At 37.4% G+C, this 15,255-nt stretch overlaps 1 protein-coding gene across 3 annotated transcripts in view; it reads left to right on the forward strand.

Moving 5' to 3' along the window:
* The window catches only part of Nacalpha (nascent polypeptide associated complex protein alpha subunit), a 74,835-nt gene that overhangs the window by 36,809 nt on the left and 22,771 nt on the right, over window positions 1–15,255 (forward strand). For all 3 annotated transcript variants that reach the window (XM_067147667.2, XM_067147666.2, XM_067147665.2), the window contains exon 4: window positions 12,352–12,447. In XM_067147667.2, the coding sequence (XP_067003768.1) occupies window positions 12,352–12,447 (96 nt within the window). The remainder of the gene's footprint in view (window positions 1–12,351; window positions 12,448–15,255) is intronic.

Below are 15,255 nucleotides of genomic sequence, written 5' to 3' on the forward strand. Positions count from 1 at the left end.
TACTAAAAGACAGCTCTTTGAAAAATGATTTGGCGTTTATATCTGCCAATCTAAGCTTCTTGTGTAAAACTATAGACATACTTGAAAAATCCACTAACCTGTTCTCCGAAACAGTGAAGGAAGTGCGCACTGTTGAAAATAAATTAGATTCACTCCCGGCTTCGCAGGTACAGGGACTGTTAAAGGTCAAATATCAAAATTTGTTCAGGAAAAACAGAGGATTTCAAACAATGTGCCAAATTTGTAATGTATTGGAGGGTGCTCATGTTGGCGAAATTGATGGCGTTATTGTTGGTGACATTCCTCTCTTTAACTATGCTCGTCTGACTTCCTGTGATGTGAAGCGATCGTTTTTGCAGTGTAAGGCGTTCTTTAGAGATAATCGGCATGCATTTGTAATGGACAATTTGGATGACCTTTGTTGTTCACTGCAATTCTGAGACTACTTCTAGCAACTAATATTCCAGCGTGTGATGGGTTAGTACGAACTGGTACTATTTTTTTCAAAGATGATAGGTTGCTTTTGCCATATTTAAACAAAACATTACCTTTAAACAAATAACCATTCATAATATCTCATCATCATCATCATCATCTGTTTACCCTCCAGGTTCGGTTTTTCCCTCGGACTTAGCGAGGGATCCCACCTCTACCGCCTCAAGGGCAGTGTCCTGGAGCTTCAGACTCTTGGTCGGGGGATACAACTGGGGAGTATGACCAGTACCTCGCCCAGGCGGCCTCACCTGCTAAGCTGAACAGGGGCCTTGTGGAGGGATGGGAAGATTGGAAGGGATAGGCAAGGAAGAGGGAAGGAAGCGGCCGTGGCCTTAAGTTAGGTACCATCCCGGCATTCGCCTGGAGGAGAAGTGGGAAACCACGGAAAACCACTTCCAGGATGGCTGAGGTGGGAATCGAACCCACCTCTACTCAGTTGACCTCCCGAGGCTGAGTGGACCCCGTTCCAGCCCTCGTACCACTTTTCAAATTTCGTGGCAGAGCCGGGAATCGAACCCGGACCTCCGGGGGTGGCAGCTAATCACGCTAACCACTACACCACAGAGGCGGCCTTATTCATAATATCTACTCTGGCATATCAAAAATTAATATACCATACAGCACGTTTCCATACACAGACATCATTTTGCCTTAAGGAGCCCGTTTGGTAGCACCATATTCTAATACAAAACATTATACTTATTTACTTCTTGAGTGCGACTACTTATGTGATATTTAAAGGAAAATAATTTCAATTTTTTATCACATATTTTGAAGTTTTAGGCGCATAAAAATTAAATATTTTTCACATTTTTAGCACATAAAAATCCGCTCCCTATAAATAACAAGGGAATTTAGTGAAGCCTGCTTGTTGTCCTAATACAATACCACACAGGTCACTACACACATCCTACCGTTGCTCATGATACTTCATTTTATCTAAAACAGTTTGCATTGTGATATATTGCAATTTTCTTTTAGTGAAATCGAATGTGCCACAGGAATCGAAGCTAGAATGTTTCCGTTATGAAGTAGTACAGCCTTTAAGCTCCACTTGTAGGAATCCACAAACAGCCGATTCGCTGTTATCACAAAGCAGCACTGTGCCGCAATGACACATTTTCAGACAATAAATGGCAAATAACACGAAAACTAGATGTGATACAATAGAACCAATGACATTTCTGAAATCAGGAGACCTTATTTAGTTAAAATCACGTATCAGATACTTTGCCGCAAAAATCATGCTGGGTAGTGTAATTAAAACACGTCTAAAAATATGTATGAGAAAAATAGTTTATGTTGGTACAATCTTACATTGAGGTCTTTGGTTATTTTAAAATATATTTACAGTAGAACCTCGATAATTCGAAATCAGTTAATTCAAAATCCCGCCTAATTCGAAGAAGCTCTCGTTCCCGGAAACATGAGATACAGTTTTGCATGTTATTTAAATCGTTTAATTCGAAATACGGATAATTCGTAATTCGAAGTACAATGTCGGCCCCATTACCGAAATTCAGACTTTTAATTCGAAACAATAGTATGTTACAGTGTAATTTCAACTCGAAATTTATCCGCGTTATAATATAACGCGTGTTCCGGAACATGAAGGGGTAGCTTTACGCACTTACACTCACTTCGGTGCGTCTACATTGCGCTTCATGATTGCTAAGTTGAATGAAATCGGAATTATTTTGTATTCAACCTTTTAAGAAACGCCATAATATCGCGCAACAGGCAGTGTGCGGAAAAGCAGAATCTGCGAACACTGGCGATGCCGACATTTGACGAAAAAAGCATGGCTCATATAATAAATTCGTAGGCACCAAACAACTTTGTCATTGCCGATGAAACTGCATTGCTTTATTTTAATGCGAGCCCAAACGGTCTTATGGTTTTAAAGGAGAAAGTGCCAGCTGGAGAATCGTACAAGGGTAGGGGTATGGGGGTCATTATAGTGCGTTGCAATGCACATGGAAGCGAGAAACTTTATCCTCTCGTCATAGAAAAGTTTGATAATTCACAATGTTTTAAGGCGTCGGGCACTTTCCATGCCAGTACAAAGCATCTAAAAATGCAAACAGTACAGAAATCCAAAAAATAATGCGTTTGCACAGGGGAACCAGCATCATTTATCCTCATCTTTGAATTGTGTGATTTTTTTTCTTTCGTTGCGCGAGGTTATGTTTTCAGAGATTTATCCAAGTGCATTATTTGAACATTGTAAATGCACCTTGTTGCACACATTTCGGAAATAGTTTTTTCCATGGCATTTGAAAGATTTAAACTGTGAATCGAGGTGATTGCATGTATTAATGGGTCTTAGTGACGCGGCAAGTGTTTACATTTCTGAAGAACGAGAGAAGTGCCATGGCGGGAAATCGTACAAGGATAGAGTCGTAGGAAAGTTTGATTCCAAGGATAGAGTCGTAGGAAAGTTTGATTTTAAGGGCATCAGGTACTTTCTGTGTAAATACAAGGCATATAAAATGCATACAGTATAGTAATGCAATAAATAAAGCACTTGCACATGGGAGCCAGCATAGATTTCTGCTCGTCTTTGAATCGTGCTAATTCTTTCTTTCTTTCTTTCTTTCTTTCTTTCTTTCTTTCTTTCTTTCTTTCTTTCTTTCGTTGCGTGAGGTTATGTTTGCCAGTGAGATATCCAAGTGCATTATTTGAATACTGTAAATGCACCTTCTTGGATACATTTTGGAAATAGTTCTTTTTTTCATAGCATTGGGAAGGTATAAACTGTGAATCAAGGTTAACTGCATGCAGTAACGGGCCTTAGAATATTTTGTAACGCGGCGAGGTTTGGTACTTCTGAATTGCGAATTGCGGTTAATTCGAAATCACGTAATTCAAAGTCCGATTTTTTTAGTCCCAACGACTTCGAATTAACGAGGTTTTACTGTAATCTCTCCCTACTTATATGAACGATAAGAAAGTCTATGGCTAAAATTATGGCCTCAAGTTAGCAGTTCAAAGTATGAGTGGAATCTGGTTAACCCATTCCAGTCTGGGCCTTAATATCCCTAACAAACATTCTGGACTGCGTATTTTTAAGGCTCTTTAAAACATATCTCTGTACCTGTAAGAGATATTGGCATGATTCTTTTTTTCTTTGTGCTTGTTTGAGCATCTAATTTTGAAAAACACTGTATTATGTCAACTATCACTTGAGATTTTAAAATTGTTTATATATTATACCATGTTTTGCGAATAGATGAAAGGTATGATGGATAACTAAGCAAGTACAGTTTTCTGAATTACAGTTATATTTTCCCTATTTTGCTAATATAAAATGTGCATTGCAATTACAAAACAACAATGAGTATGATATAAAAATAATAGTAATAATTACAATAATGAAAATGGGAGCTCTTATGAAATTTTATTTTAATTGATAAATTTTGTTAAAAGTTACTCAAATGTAAAATTATTGTTCCATTTACCACAAAAGACTTCTGAAAAAGAGAAAATACAGTCTTCTAAACAGACAACTTTACTAATACGTAGACAATCTTATGTATTCACGCAAATATGAAATACACGGGAACATGCGCTAGGCCGTAAAACGAACTCCAGTCATAATGACATGTAAGAAGTTGTTTCAAATTCATATGTCAATATGATGTTCATTTGCACATAAACTTATATCATACAATATCGAAAATATCACTTTCGTCGAGTTTTTTTTAAGAAGTGATAAAAAGGTTCACGACTGTGTGTTGCCTTGTGTATCTGAGTAAATTTTTCCCTTTATAGCATTTTAATGAGTTTATCAGGTGAATATCAATATACCTGTGTTCCTTCCCATTTAAGAGCATTGTGTAGGTCAGCCCATAAAGATGACATCTAGTGGCGTATTTTGAAACTCTGTGACCCCAACAGCTGGCCAGCATTTCCAGGCCTTGTACATCACGTAGACAAAGGTTGAACTGAAGATAACATTGTTGAACACACGTAATAGTTCCATTACAAAAAATATCTGTTTAAATCACATAATACTTATCCCATACCTGTCAGTCTATAATATTATGAAGAATTGTTTAAATTTTCAAGATGTTCCAGCCTCTCCATTAGTGTTGCCAAGGTAACATTTTAATGCATTCCTATTTAGTAGTTTCAGCTGCTTTTCTATGCCACCAAACTTTATTTTTCCAAAGTAGTCTCACCAAATTTGATGTGTTTTTCCTTTCCATACGGCTCTAGCTTCTTTCTTTTCTAATTTTGTTGTTTTTACCTTCTCATATTTTAATTCTTTCAGTTCTGTCGAAGATAATGAATTTCTTTCTTATATCTATCAATTGACATTCTCAGCAAGATAGATTTCCTACTGTTTCTATTGTACTTAGCTCTTCGGGATGCTTTTGGAGTTGGTGTCGATACTAGAATTGCTACCTTGGTCTTAGGTGGTTGAGAAGGTTTTCCCGTAGGTGAAGCTGCCACTGATTGAATTCTTTCTGGTTTAGATTAATCTAAACTGGGGTAGGATCACTTTTGCGTTTGGCACATACTTGTTTCTGAGTGGGCTAACCACTAAATATGGATGATATTTTATTTGGAAGAAGCCTCTTCTTTGTGGGGCTAACAATAAAATCATATTCAAGGAAATGCTATCCACTATCGACAGTCTTGTTGGTAACCATAAAATACCTAGGGTTTTTTTTTTTTTTTGTTGCCTTTCCTCAAAACCAGACACTCCCCTTCCCGATAGCAGAACTGCAAGGCTAGCAAAGCTAGCCGCTGTTGAGCTGAAGGCCACTCTGCTCGGTCAATATAAATTATATGAACAAACCACAAAAAAATGGGGGCCGATGACCTAGATGTTAGGCCCCTTTAAACAACAATCATCAAACTACAAAATAACCAAGCAGATTGAAACTTAGACAGAATAAGACGTAACATTATTAAAGCTGTAATTAATGAAGGAAAAACAATAAGAGGATCCATCTATAAGGTTTATATAATTCATACAGCTATAGCATCCCAACAGATACCATGAAAACCATTAATAAACTGCAAAGTTATCACATGTAATGCGAATCTTATACAAAGTTACGGCTCTAATTCACTGACAACGGCCCATAACCCTGACATCTACTGCTAAGACTACAAACCTAAAGTGCCCCGCTATTCTGGCGGAAAATAGCCCGTTCTTCCAGGCTTTGTATATTGCGTAGGCAACGGTTCAACAGAACATAAAAGCAATTGAGCTCCAACATTTTAACTTGAAGTATTCTGTAACCCAAGTCGTATTTTAATGTGTATTTGTAACTTTGTCTATTTTACTTATAAGAGTTTTTGGCTGATGTCCAAAAGAGATGAAACGTCCAGAAACTTGTTGATGTCACCCTAATTAAACATACTTTTTTAGTATTGTAAAGGTAGAACCTTTGTTTGTACCCTTAAAAATTCGTTTTATCCAACAATTTATCTCGCACATTTCCTGTCATTTCTTCTATTATTCGCTTGACAGTGATATCGTACAGCGATATAGTACCCAGTTGTTTTTACTACTCTTTACCCAAGTGCAGTTTTTACCATCAGTTTTGACGTGTGTTTAGCTATGTTTTACCATTAATAGGAAAACTTGGTATGATGCTAAAATCACACTTTCCTTGCCTCCCATAACATTGTCCATGAACACTTTCTTCGTTTCATTAAGTTCAGTGATTTTATTGCAAAAATAGTCAATTGGCTTGTCAGCTGCACTGCCATGCGTGGTTTGGAAATGTAGTTTTAATTTCGATGTTTTCATTCACTCGTAAATAAAATGTTACCCTTCAACACACACTGGGGCTTCTCATCAGATACAAAATTCAGCACAGTAAATTCCAGTTGCATGTATTTATAGTCATATGTACAATGTTTTTGCACTTTTTCAACAGTTTTCCGGCTGGCAGTTGAGGTGCCCAGAACAGTCAGTTGCATCACTTTTCAAATGAAAGAGACACTTCAATTAACCTACCTTCAACCAGCAATCTATATTATCGTCTGAGGTACACTTTATTGTTCACTTAAAGGCTCCCTTCCATTTGAGTACCTGGAAGAGCAAAGATAATATCTATATTAAAATGAAATTATGAATCTGTTAGCATTAAGTGACATAGTTGACTGCACTGGCACCACTGGCTGCGTACCAAACTAAACTACCAATGAAGAAACTCCATGCCCTTTATCGGCCACTTTAAGAGGTACTAACAGTCCGCTGCTAACTTGTACCATCTATCGACAAAGTTAAGACTAATCATAGGTAATAAATTTCATAGTATTCCGTATTGAAGAGCTGTTGTTTTACAAGTTATGATTTACATATAGGGTGTCGCTCAGATGGTAGTGTGCTGGCCTTCAGAATCAAACTTGGTCCTGCCTCAGTCCGGTGCTCAAATATGACAGCCTTGTGTCAGTAGATTTACTGATATGTAAAATAACTTCTGCAGGATAAAATTCCAGCACCTGGGCATCTCCAGATGCCGTAAAAATATAGTTAGTGGGATGTAAAACAAGAAATATTATTATTGTTTTGATATTCAAGCACTTTGGTGATTTTCAGGATTTTGAAAATATTGGTTGCTGACTTGCCAAACTTCTGCAAAGAACTACAGCAGCTCTGATGTCATATTCACCTCATTCCATATTCAGCATTATAATGAAATATATTTCTAGTAGCTGGAGACGTGGTCATCAGTGGTGGGCTTCAACACAACCATGCATTGTTACCTCCGGTTATACGGATCAAGTTCGTGGCAGTATTTATGAATCCTATTTTGTACTAAAAGGACTGTTGAAACTAGAGGAGTTGACAGCAATATAGTATTAAAAGAGCAGTGGTAGAAAGATCAAGCAAGGTGGAGAACTTTGGTACACTGCCCTACCCAGAGAGAATCTGGAAGCCGGGCTGAGTGGCTCAGATGGGGTTTAGGCTCTGGCCTTCTGACACCCAACTTGGCAGGTTTGATTCTGGCTCATTCTAGTGGTATTTGAAGGTGCTCAGATATGTCAGTCTCGTGTCTCTAGAGATACACGTAAAAGAACTCTTGTAGGACACCTCGGTGCCTCTGAAAACCATCAAAGTACAGAAGAAGTCCGTTATAGCGAGAATTCATAATGACGAAAAATTTACTCGCTATAGTGGAGTGTCGTTATATCCGATTTTTTGTAAAAGTTGGGGAAAACCCCATACACATTAAATTCAGTATGAAATGACAGTCAGTTTGTTCAAATTTGAGTTTTCGCGGATAATATTCACACTGCGGCTTACTTGTTTTTTGTTTTTCGAAATCCGATACTACGTGAAAGTGTGTGTTTAATTTCATTCTGAAACATAAATATTACCGTATTTCTCCGAATCCAAGACGACTACAACTTTTCCTTCAAAATAATTAATCAGGCTTAAAAAGTGCTTTGTAAAATCATATGAAAGTCTTTTCTTATACAGTACGCATTTTTAGACTGTAGACGCCGAACACTGGCTTTAGTTATGCCGTAAATTATGTCAATTATGCTTTATTTCATTGGGTTTAATAAACATTAACTTAAACTTGGCATCATAATATCTAAGGGAACTCGTTGAAAATTTGCCCGCAATACACATTGCACGCCTCTACAATACGACGATCCACCAGGAAAATGTTCTTGCTTACTATAAAACTGTTACTTTCACTCAGCGTCAGATATAACTGGCTGCCGCTACACGCACGTCTTGCTTGCCAGATTCGGCCAACTTCAGCGGCTAGCGATGTATAGGTCTTAATGGTTATGAATTTCATGTTTTTGGTCCGTATTGAACTGAGAATAATATATAAGTAATAATAATAACAACGTAAACGTTTCCACCTTTTCAATACTAAAATATATTCACAAAATTATAAATTACACGGTACTAGTTTCGACCCATCTAGGGGTCATCATCAGCCGTATTGGAGCAAAGATCACTTTTGGCGAAATCCTAAGAAAATGTTATTTTAAAGAATAACAAGTGAAATGAGATGTTATTATGGTAATAGTTAATAATACAAGGAATATACATACTAAGAGGTTTTTAACAAAGAATAAAGTATAAATGGGGTGTTGTAAAAATTATAATCATGGAAATCAGTAAGTTCTTGTATTGAAATGAAATATGGCTTAGGAAGAGGGCTTAAGGTGGGGCTGAAGGGTGCGGGAGAAAGTGTAACTGTCTTGGAAAAGTACCTTTGATTAAATTTAGGATTGAGTTTAGGTTGGCTGCATTATTGTTTCTGAGGAAAGTGATAAATAGATCGAAGAGTATGTTGCGTTTCTCTGAGATTTCATTGAGATTGTGACTGGCATTAAAGTATTGGTCTAGGTGTATGTAGTAATTTTCCATTATGTTGAGTAAAGGGCCCTTGTTTGCTAATACGAGGATGTCCATGTCTTGTTCAATATTGGTGAAATTATGGTTATAATCTTGCATGTGTTGGTCGATGGCTGAAAACCTGTTGTATTTTATTGCGTTAGTGTGCTCGTGGTATCTGATAATGAAGTTTCTCCCGGTTTGCCCGATGTAGGTTTTTTTACAACATCTTTAAGAAACAAGGCGTTAAAATAGCCTTCAAAACCAACAATAAGAACATGAACGTTTTATACAATACTTCACACATCAACAAGACCAGCAGTTTTTTAAAATCAGGAGTTTATAGGATCAAATGTACCACCTGTAAAAAAACCTACATCAGGCAAACCGGGAGAAACTTCATTATCAGATACCACGAGCACACTAACGCAATAAAATACAACAGGTTTTCAGCCATCGGCCAACACATGCAAGATTATAACCATAATTTCACCAATATTGAACAAGACATGGACATCCTCGTATTAGCAAACAAGGGCCCTTTACTCAACATAATGGAAAATTATTACATACACCTAGACCAATACTTTAATGCCAGTCACAATCTCAATGAAATCTCAGAGAAACCCAACATACTCTTCGATCTATTTATCACTTTCCTCAGAAACAATAATGCAGCCAACCTAAACTCAATCCTAAATTTAATCAAAGGTACTTTTCCAAGACAATTACACTTTCTCCCGCACCCTTCAGCCCCACCGTAAGCCCTCTTCCTAAGCCATATATAATTTTATATATGTCATTTCAATACAAGAACTTACTGATTTCCATGATTATAATTTTTACAACACCCCATTTATACTTTATTCTTTGTTAAAAACCTCTTAGTATGTATATTCCTTGTATTATTAACTATTACCATAATATCTCATTTCACTTGTTATTCTTTAAAATAACATTTTCTTAGGATTTCGCCAAAAGTTATCTTTGCTCCAATACGGCTGATGATGACCCCTAGATGGGTCGAAACTAGTACCGTGTAATTTATAATTTTGTGAATATATTTTAGTATTGAAAAGGTGGAAACGTTTACGTTATTATTATTACTTGTATAGGTCTTAATCGCGGGCTTCAAAAGTCAACCAACGAGTTTATTGTGCCGCAGTATGGGAATTCCGCCCATGCATTTTTGTGCACATACCTCGCAATTTCATCTTCAACTTCTTTAAAGCGTCCTTGTTGCGGGCTACTGAATGCCTTTTTTTTTGCAGTACGCATTTTTAAGCTATCTTTGTCTTCACGGTAACGCCGAATATGGGCTTTAATTAGGGCTATGCCGTATTTTCTTGCAATTGAACAATTATTATACATTTCCGAGTGTTTAGTAGCCATTAACTTAAAATTGGCATCATCACATCGACGAGAATACGTTGAAAATTTTCCGGCAATGCCTGTTCTACGTATCTTTACAATACAACGATCCATCACGAAATTATTCCTGCTGTCTATAAAACTTAATTTTACTAAGCGTCAGGTACAGCAGACGCGTTGTAACTCTGCTACTGATAGCCGTGGCCTTTCTAAGAATTCGAAGGCTCACATGTTTTGATGCCATTCTGGATTTGAGAAACGTTTTTGTAGAGAAAAGTAGAATGTCATTCTCTCTTCACTATTTTCCGAGATCCAGTGATGTTACACATAGGCACTGTACGACTGGTCGCCGTGGCTAGGGATGTACGTCTATGATAAAGAGGCGGCCGTTTATTGTCAACGAGTTTTGTGTGTGCGCGCGGGGGGGGGGGGGGGGAGGTGAAAAAGCGTGGTTACTGCGGTAGTTGCCAGTGGTGTTCATTACTATCAGGTCGCGAATGCAAAACTACCCTTGATTTTTCACAAGAGATTCTGAAAAAGGTCGTCTTGGATTCGAAGAAATACAGAGGCTTCTGTGGCAAACATTTGAGTTTTCTTTTTCAAACGGCATCACCTAACCTAACCGTATATATATCATGGAAACTTATTTGGAACGTATGTAGAGAAATGATGACCACCTCGCTAACAACTGACATGAGAATAGCTTTCCGAAATTTAATGAGATGCGAGAAAATATAAACTATCCTCAGAAATCAGTGATAGTACCGTGCCATATCTTGTGGTGTATCACTTTCTTACTTAATTTCAGTATACGGTATACTATTAACATTAAGAGATCGTCTATTTCAGCCTTTATTTTTAACGAGTTAACAACTGCTATCAGCCACGTTATTTACGCGTTTATTACGAAAACGTCTTATCCTCTTTCATTTCGAATTTTCTTTTGAGAAAAGCAGTCGCCGGGTATTACTGCTTGATGCTTTAAGGGGCCTAACATCGAAGGTCATCGGCCCCACGGGTATTACTAATCGACTCCAATATTGCCTTCGAATGTTGACGAGAGAGCTCGCAAATGCACATAGTGCGAAAACTATACTGTACTGAAGATGATCGATTGCATTTTGTGGCAAACGTTTCAGTTTTGTTATTCAAATAGCGTCACATATCCTAACTTATCTGTACTATATGTATGATGAAAACACTTCAAGCGGAAGTAGAGAAATTATAAGATAGATAGATAAATAGATATGGTTTATTTTAACTGGCAAAGTTAGGGACACGTGTCCCTGTCTTACACTTAACCAGAAATTATAACCTTCTCGCTATAAATTTACATGATGATAGCCTTTCCGTAATTTAACGGACGCGAGAAAATATAAACGAACCTCGTAATCAATGACGCACTCTGCCATATCTTGAGGTGTAGGCCTATCTCATTCTTACTTAATTGTGGTATTTAGCATTAAAATTAAGCGATTGTTTATTCAGTGTTTATCTTTAACATGTTAACAACGGCTATCAGACACGTTATTGACGCATTTATTACGAAAATATGTTGCCCCCTTTCATTTTCCTCGCGGAAGAGCAGTCGACGGGTATTACTAATCGACTCCAACATTGCCTTCAAATGTCGACAAGAGAGCTCGCTGGTGGGCATAGCGAGAAAAACGAAACCGTACCGAAGATGATCGATCACATGCAGTATAATGACTGGGTGCATAAATATCGGCAACGGAAAAATGGAACACGCATAATAGCTCGTAATAACGGATGCGTCAGTGATAGGGTTCTCACTGTAACCGAAGGATAATACACAGTTTAATATAGGAATTTTGAAGGGACGGACAAAACTTATCGTTATAACGGGGTTCTCGTTATATGCCATACTCGCTATAGCGGACTTCTACTGTAGTTAGTGGGGTGTAGAAACAATAATGTGAGAATCTGGAAAAGGTAATGTATGATGATGATTATTTTTGACTAAACCTTTAGTGAATTCATGGTGTTGTGGAGAGACAAAGTCTAACTCACTGTCACTGTTTGTAATGTGTCATTGGTGCAAACTTTTTTCATACAAATTATCCCTGTTTGACAGCTTAAATATTGGCATTCCATTTGATGTAATTCATACCTTTGAGTACTTCTTATGTTTCTAGATTGAGGACCTGAGTCAACAAGCACAGGTGGCTGCTGCTGAGAAGTTCAAAGCTCCGGAAGTATCACCTGTTCCTGAAGCTGGTGGCAGTACAACAGTAAGTGTTGCAAAAAAAATTATTGTATTAGTTTTCTTAGTCCTAGCTTTGTTGCATTTGAAGCAGCATTGGGAAAATTTCTGCCTTTACAGTTCTTGTGCTTCTTTTGAATGTTAGAACAGCATGCTATGTGTCTTTTATTACTGATGATTGTGTGTTCCACTACGTTCTCGAATCTTTCTTTTGAAGCTGTGATAATTAACTGTAATAAGTTGTATACTAATTGTCCTTTATGTTAAGTTAAAAAGTGCTGAATTCAGCGTTTACCTCATTTATATGTTTATTAGTTCGAGTACTTTGTTCATAAAATGTTTTCTCAATTTTGTAGTCGCCACTGTGAGTGTATCATCACAGCTACAGATATGAGGCGCCATGTTTTCTTATTAATTTTAAATGATAAATGTTGTCCTCTAAAGATACTTAACAAAGTGGAGTGTAATTAAAATACCTAACAAGATTCACTAGAAGAACCACTCGGCTAACTGTACACTTTTAACACACAATGCATTGAATCTGGCGGTAGCACTATCCTCAGGGTGATGTCACAAGCACCAGCCAGTGGCAGTACAGCTCCCTGGAATGGCGTACCTGTAAGTATTCTATTAACTTTGGGATTTTTCATTGGTTTTTGCGAAGAATATAATTGGAGGAAAAAGTGTATTATTGTAATAATTTTTAAATAAACTTCCTTTCTTAAGAGATGAGTACCAATGAAACTACCCAATGGGTGACAAAAGAAATGAATACAAGGTTTTTAAAAAAAAATACTACTCTTTGATTTGTCTTGTACATAAACCAAGGATTTGCATAAAAATGCATGTTTTTATTGAAGTATCATATTTGAAAAATATATTTATTTTGCATTTTTTTTTAGACTTTTGGAGAAAAAATGCCATTATTAATTTTACCGTACTGTGGAACCTTGATTCTCTGTTTTTGGAGGGACCCCGCAAAAAACAACGTACAACGCGGGAAAATGGAAAATCCGGGAACGAATGAACCCTCATCGATTTGGCTAAACATCACAAAAATTAAATATGTATACTTATAATCTTACAAACACCCCTAAACCAAACCTAACTACAGCCCCAAGGAGCCTTTCACCTACCAAGTGACCTCCCTCAGACCGAAGGCCTGCAGATTACGGGGCAACGCATGGCCAGTGTGCCGAATCCTCTCGGCCATTATTCCTGCCTCTCTACACCAGGGTCGCCATATCACCATTAAATAGCTCCTCAATTAAAGGTATTGGTAGAATGAATGATCCTGGAACCAGCCCTTATATCCTGGTAAAAATGCCTGACCTGGCTGATAATCGAACCCGGGCCCTCCGGATGAGAGGCAGGCGAGTTAGACTGCGGGGCCGGCTTTGAACGTTAATTACCGGTACGTGACTTAAATCTTGAAACTATACATTCAGTTTTAGTGGGGAAACTTTGTCAGTTTCCTCTGAAAACTTCTTTCCGTTCAGCAACTTCGATCAGCCAAACTCTTCCAAAAATCAAATACAGTAGAAGTCCGTTATAGTGAGAATTCACAACAGCGAAAAATTCACTCGCTATAACGGATTGTCGTTATATCAGATTTTTGTATAAAAGTCGGAAAACCCTTCATGCACATTAAAATATGTACGAAACGGCAATCATTTTGTTCAAAACTTTTGTTTCCGCAGATGATATCCACACTACGGCTTACTTGTTTGTTATTTTTCATAATCCGATACTACGTGAAAGTGTATGTTTAATTTCATTCTGAAAAAAATATAGTCCCGTATTTCTTCGAATCCAAGATGAAGCCCACTTTTCTCTTCAAAAAATGTAAATCAAGCTCAAAAAGAAGTAGGTAAAATCATACGAATGCCTTGTTGTACAGTAGGCCTACGCATTTTTAGACTATTTTTAGACGCCAAACATTGACTTTCGTCACGCCGTATTTCCTTTTTTTGTTTTCTGGCTGCACAATTCTTTGTTTTCGCGGGTTTAAGGACCATTGGCATCATAATACCGAAGATAACTCGTTGAAAATTTTCCTGCAATACCTATTCCATGCTTCTCTACAATACAACGATCCGTCAGGAAATTATTCTTGCTGTCTATAAAACTGTTACTGTTACGCCGCGTCCGATATAACCGGCACATCTCGCTTGTCGGGTTCGGCCAAATTCAGCGGCTAGCGATGTATAGGCCTAATCGCGAACGTTGAAAGTCAACGAATGAGTTTATTGCGCCACGGTATGGCCAACCGCCCTTGCGTTTTTCGTGCACATACCTCACAATTTCATCTTCGACTTCTTTAAAGTGTCCTTGTTGCGGACCACTGAATGCATTTTTTGTACAGTACGCATTTTTTAGCTCTTTGTCTTCACGCTAACGCCAAATATTGGCTTTTTAGGCCTATTTTACATGTAATTAATCTCATAATAGAACCGTATTGAGGACAATATATTAAAATTATAAAATCCTTTCAGTAACAATAATCATGAGGTGTTTATAATTCAATGAGTAATGTATTGTATTGAGTAGGTGGTTGTTACTAAAAGGATTTTATAATTTTTTAGGCCTATGCCGTATAATCTTGCCGCTGCACAATTATTTTACATTTTCGAGTGTTTAATAAACTTTAACTTAAAATTGGCATCATAATATCGACTAGAACCCGTTGAAAATTTGCCGACAATACCTTTTCCACGTATCTTTACAATACGACTATCCATCACGGAAATATTCCTGCTGTCTATAAACCTTAATTTTACTAAGCGTCAAGTACAATAGACGCGTTATGACTCTGCCACTGAGTAGCCATGGCTTT

This window comes from Anabrus simplex, chromosome 5 (assembly GCF_040414725.1).
Source record: "Anabrus simplex isolate iqAnaSimp1 chromosome 5, ASM4041472v1, whole genome shotgun sequence".
Lineage (NCBI taxonomy): Eukaryota > Metazoa > Arthropoda > Insecta > Orthoptera > Tettigoniidae > Anabrus > Anabrus simplex.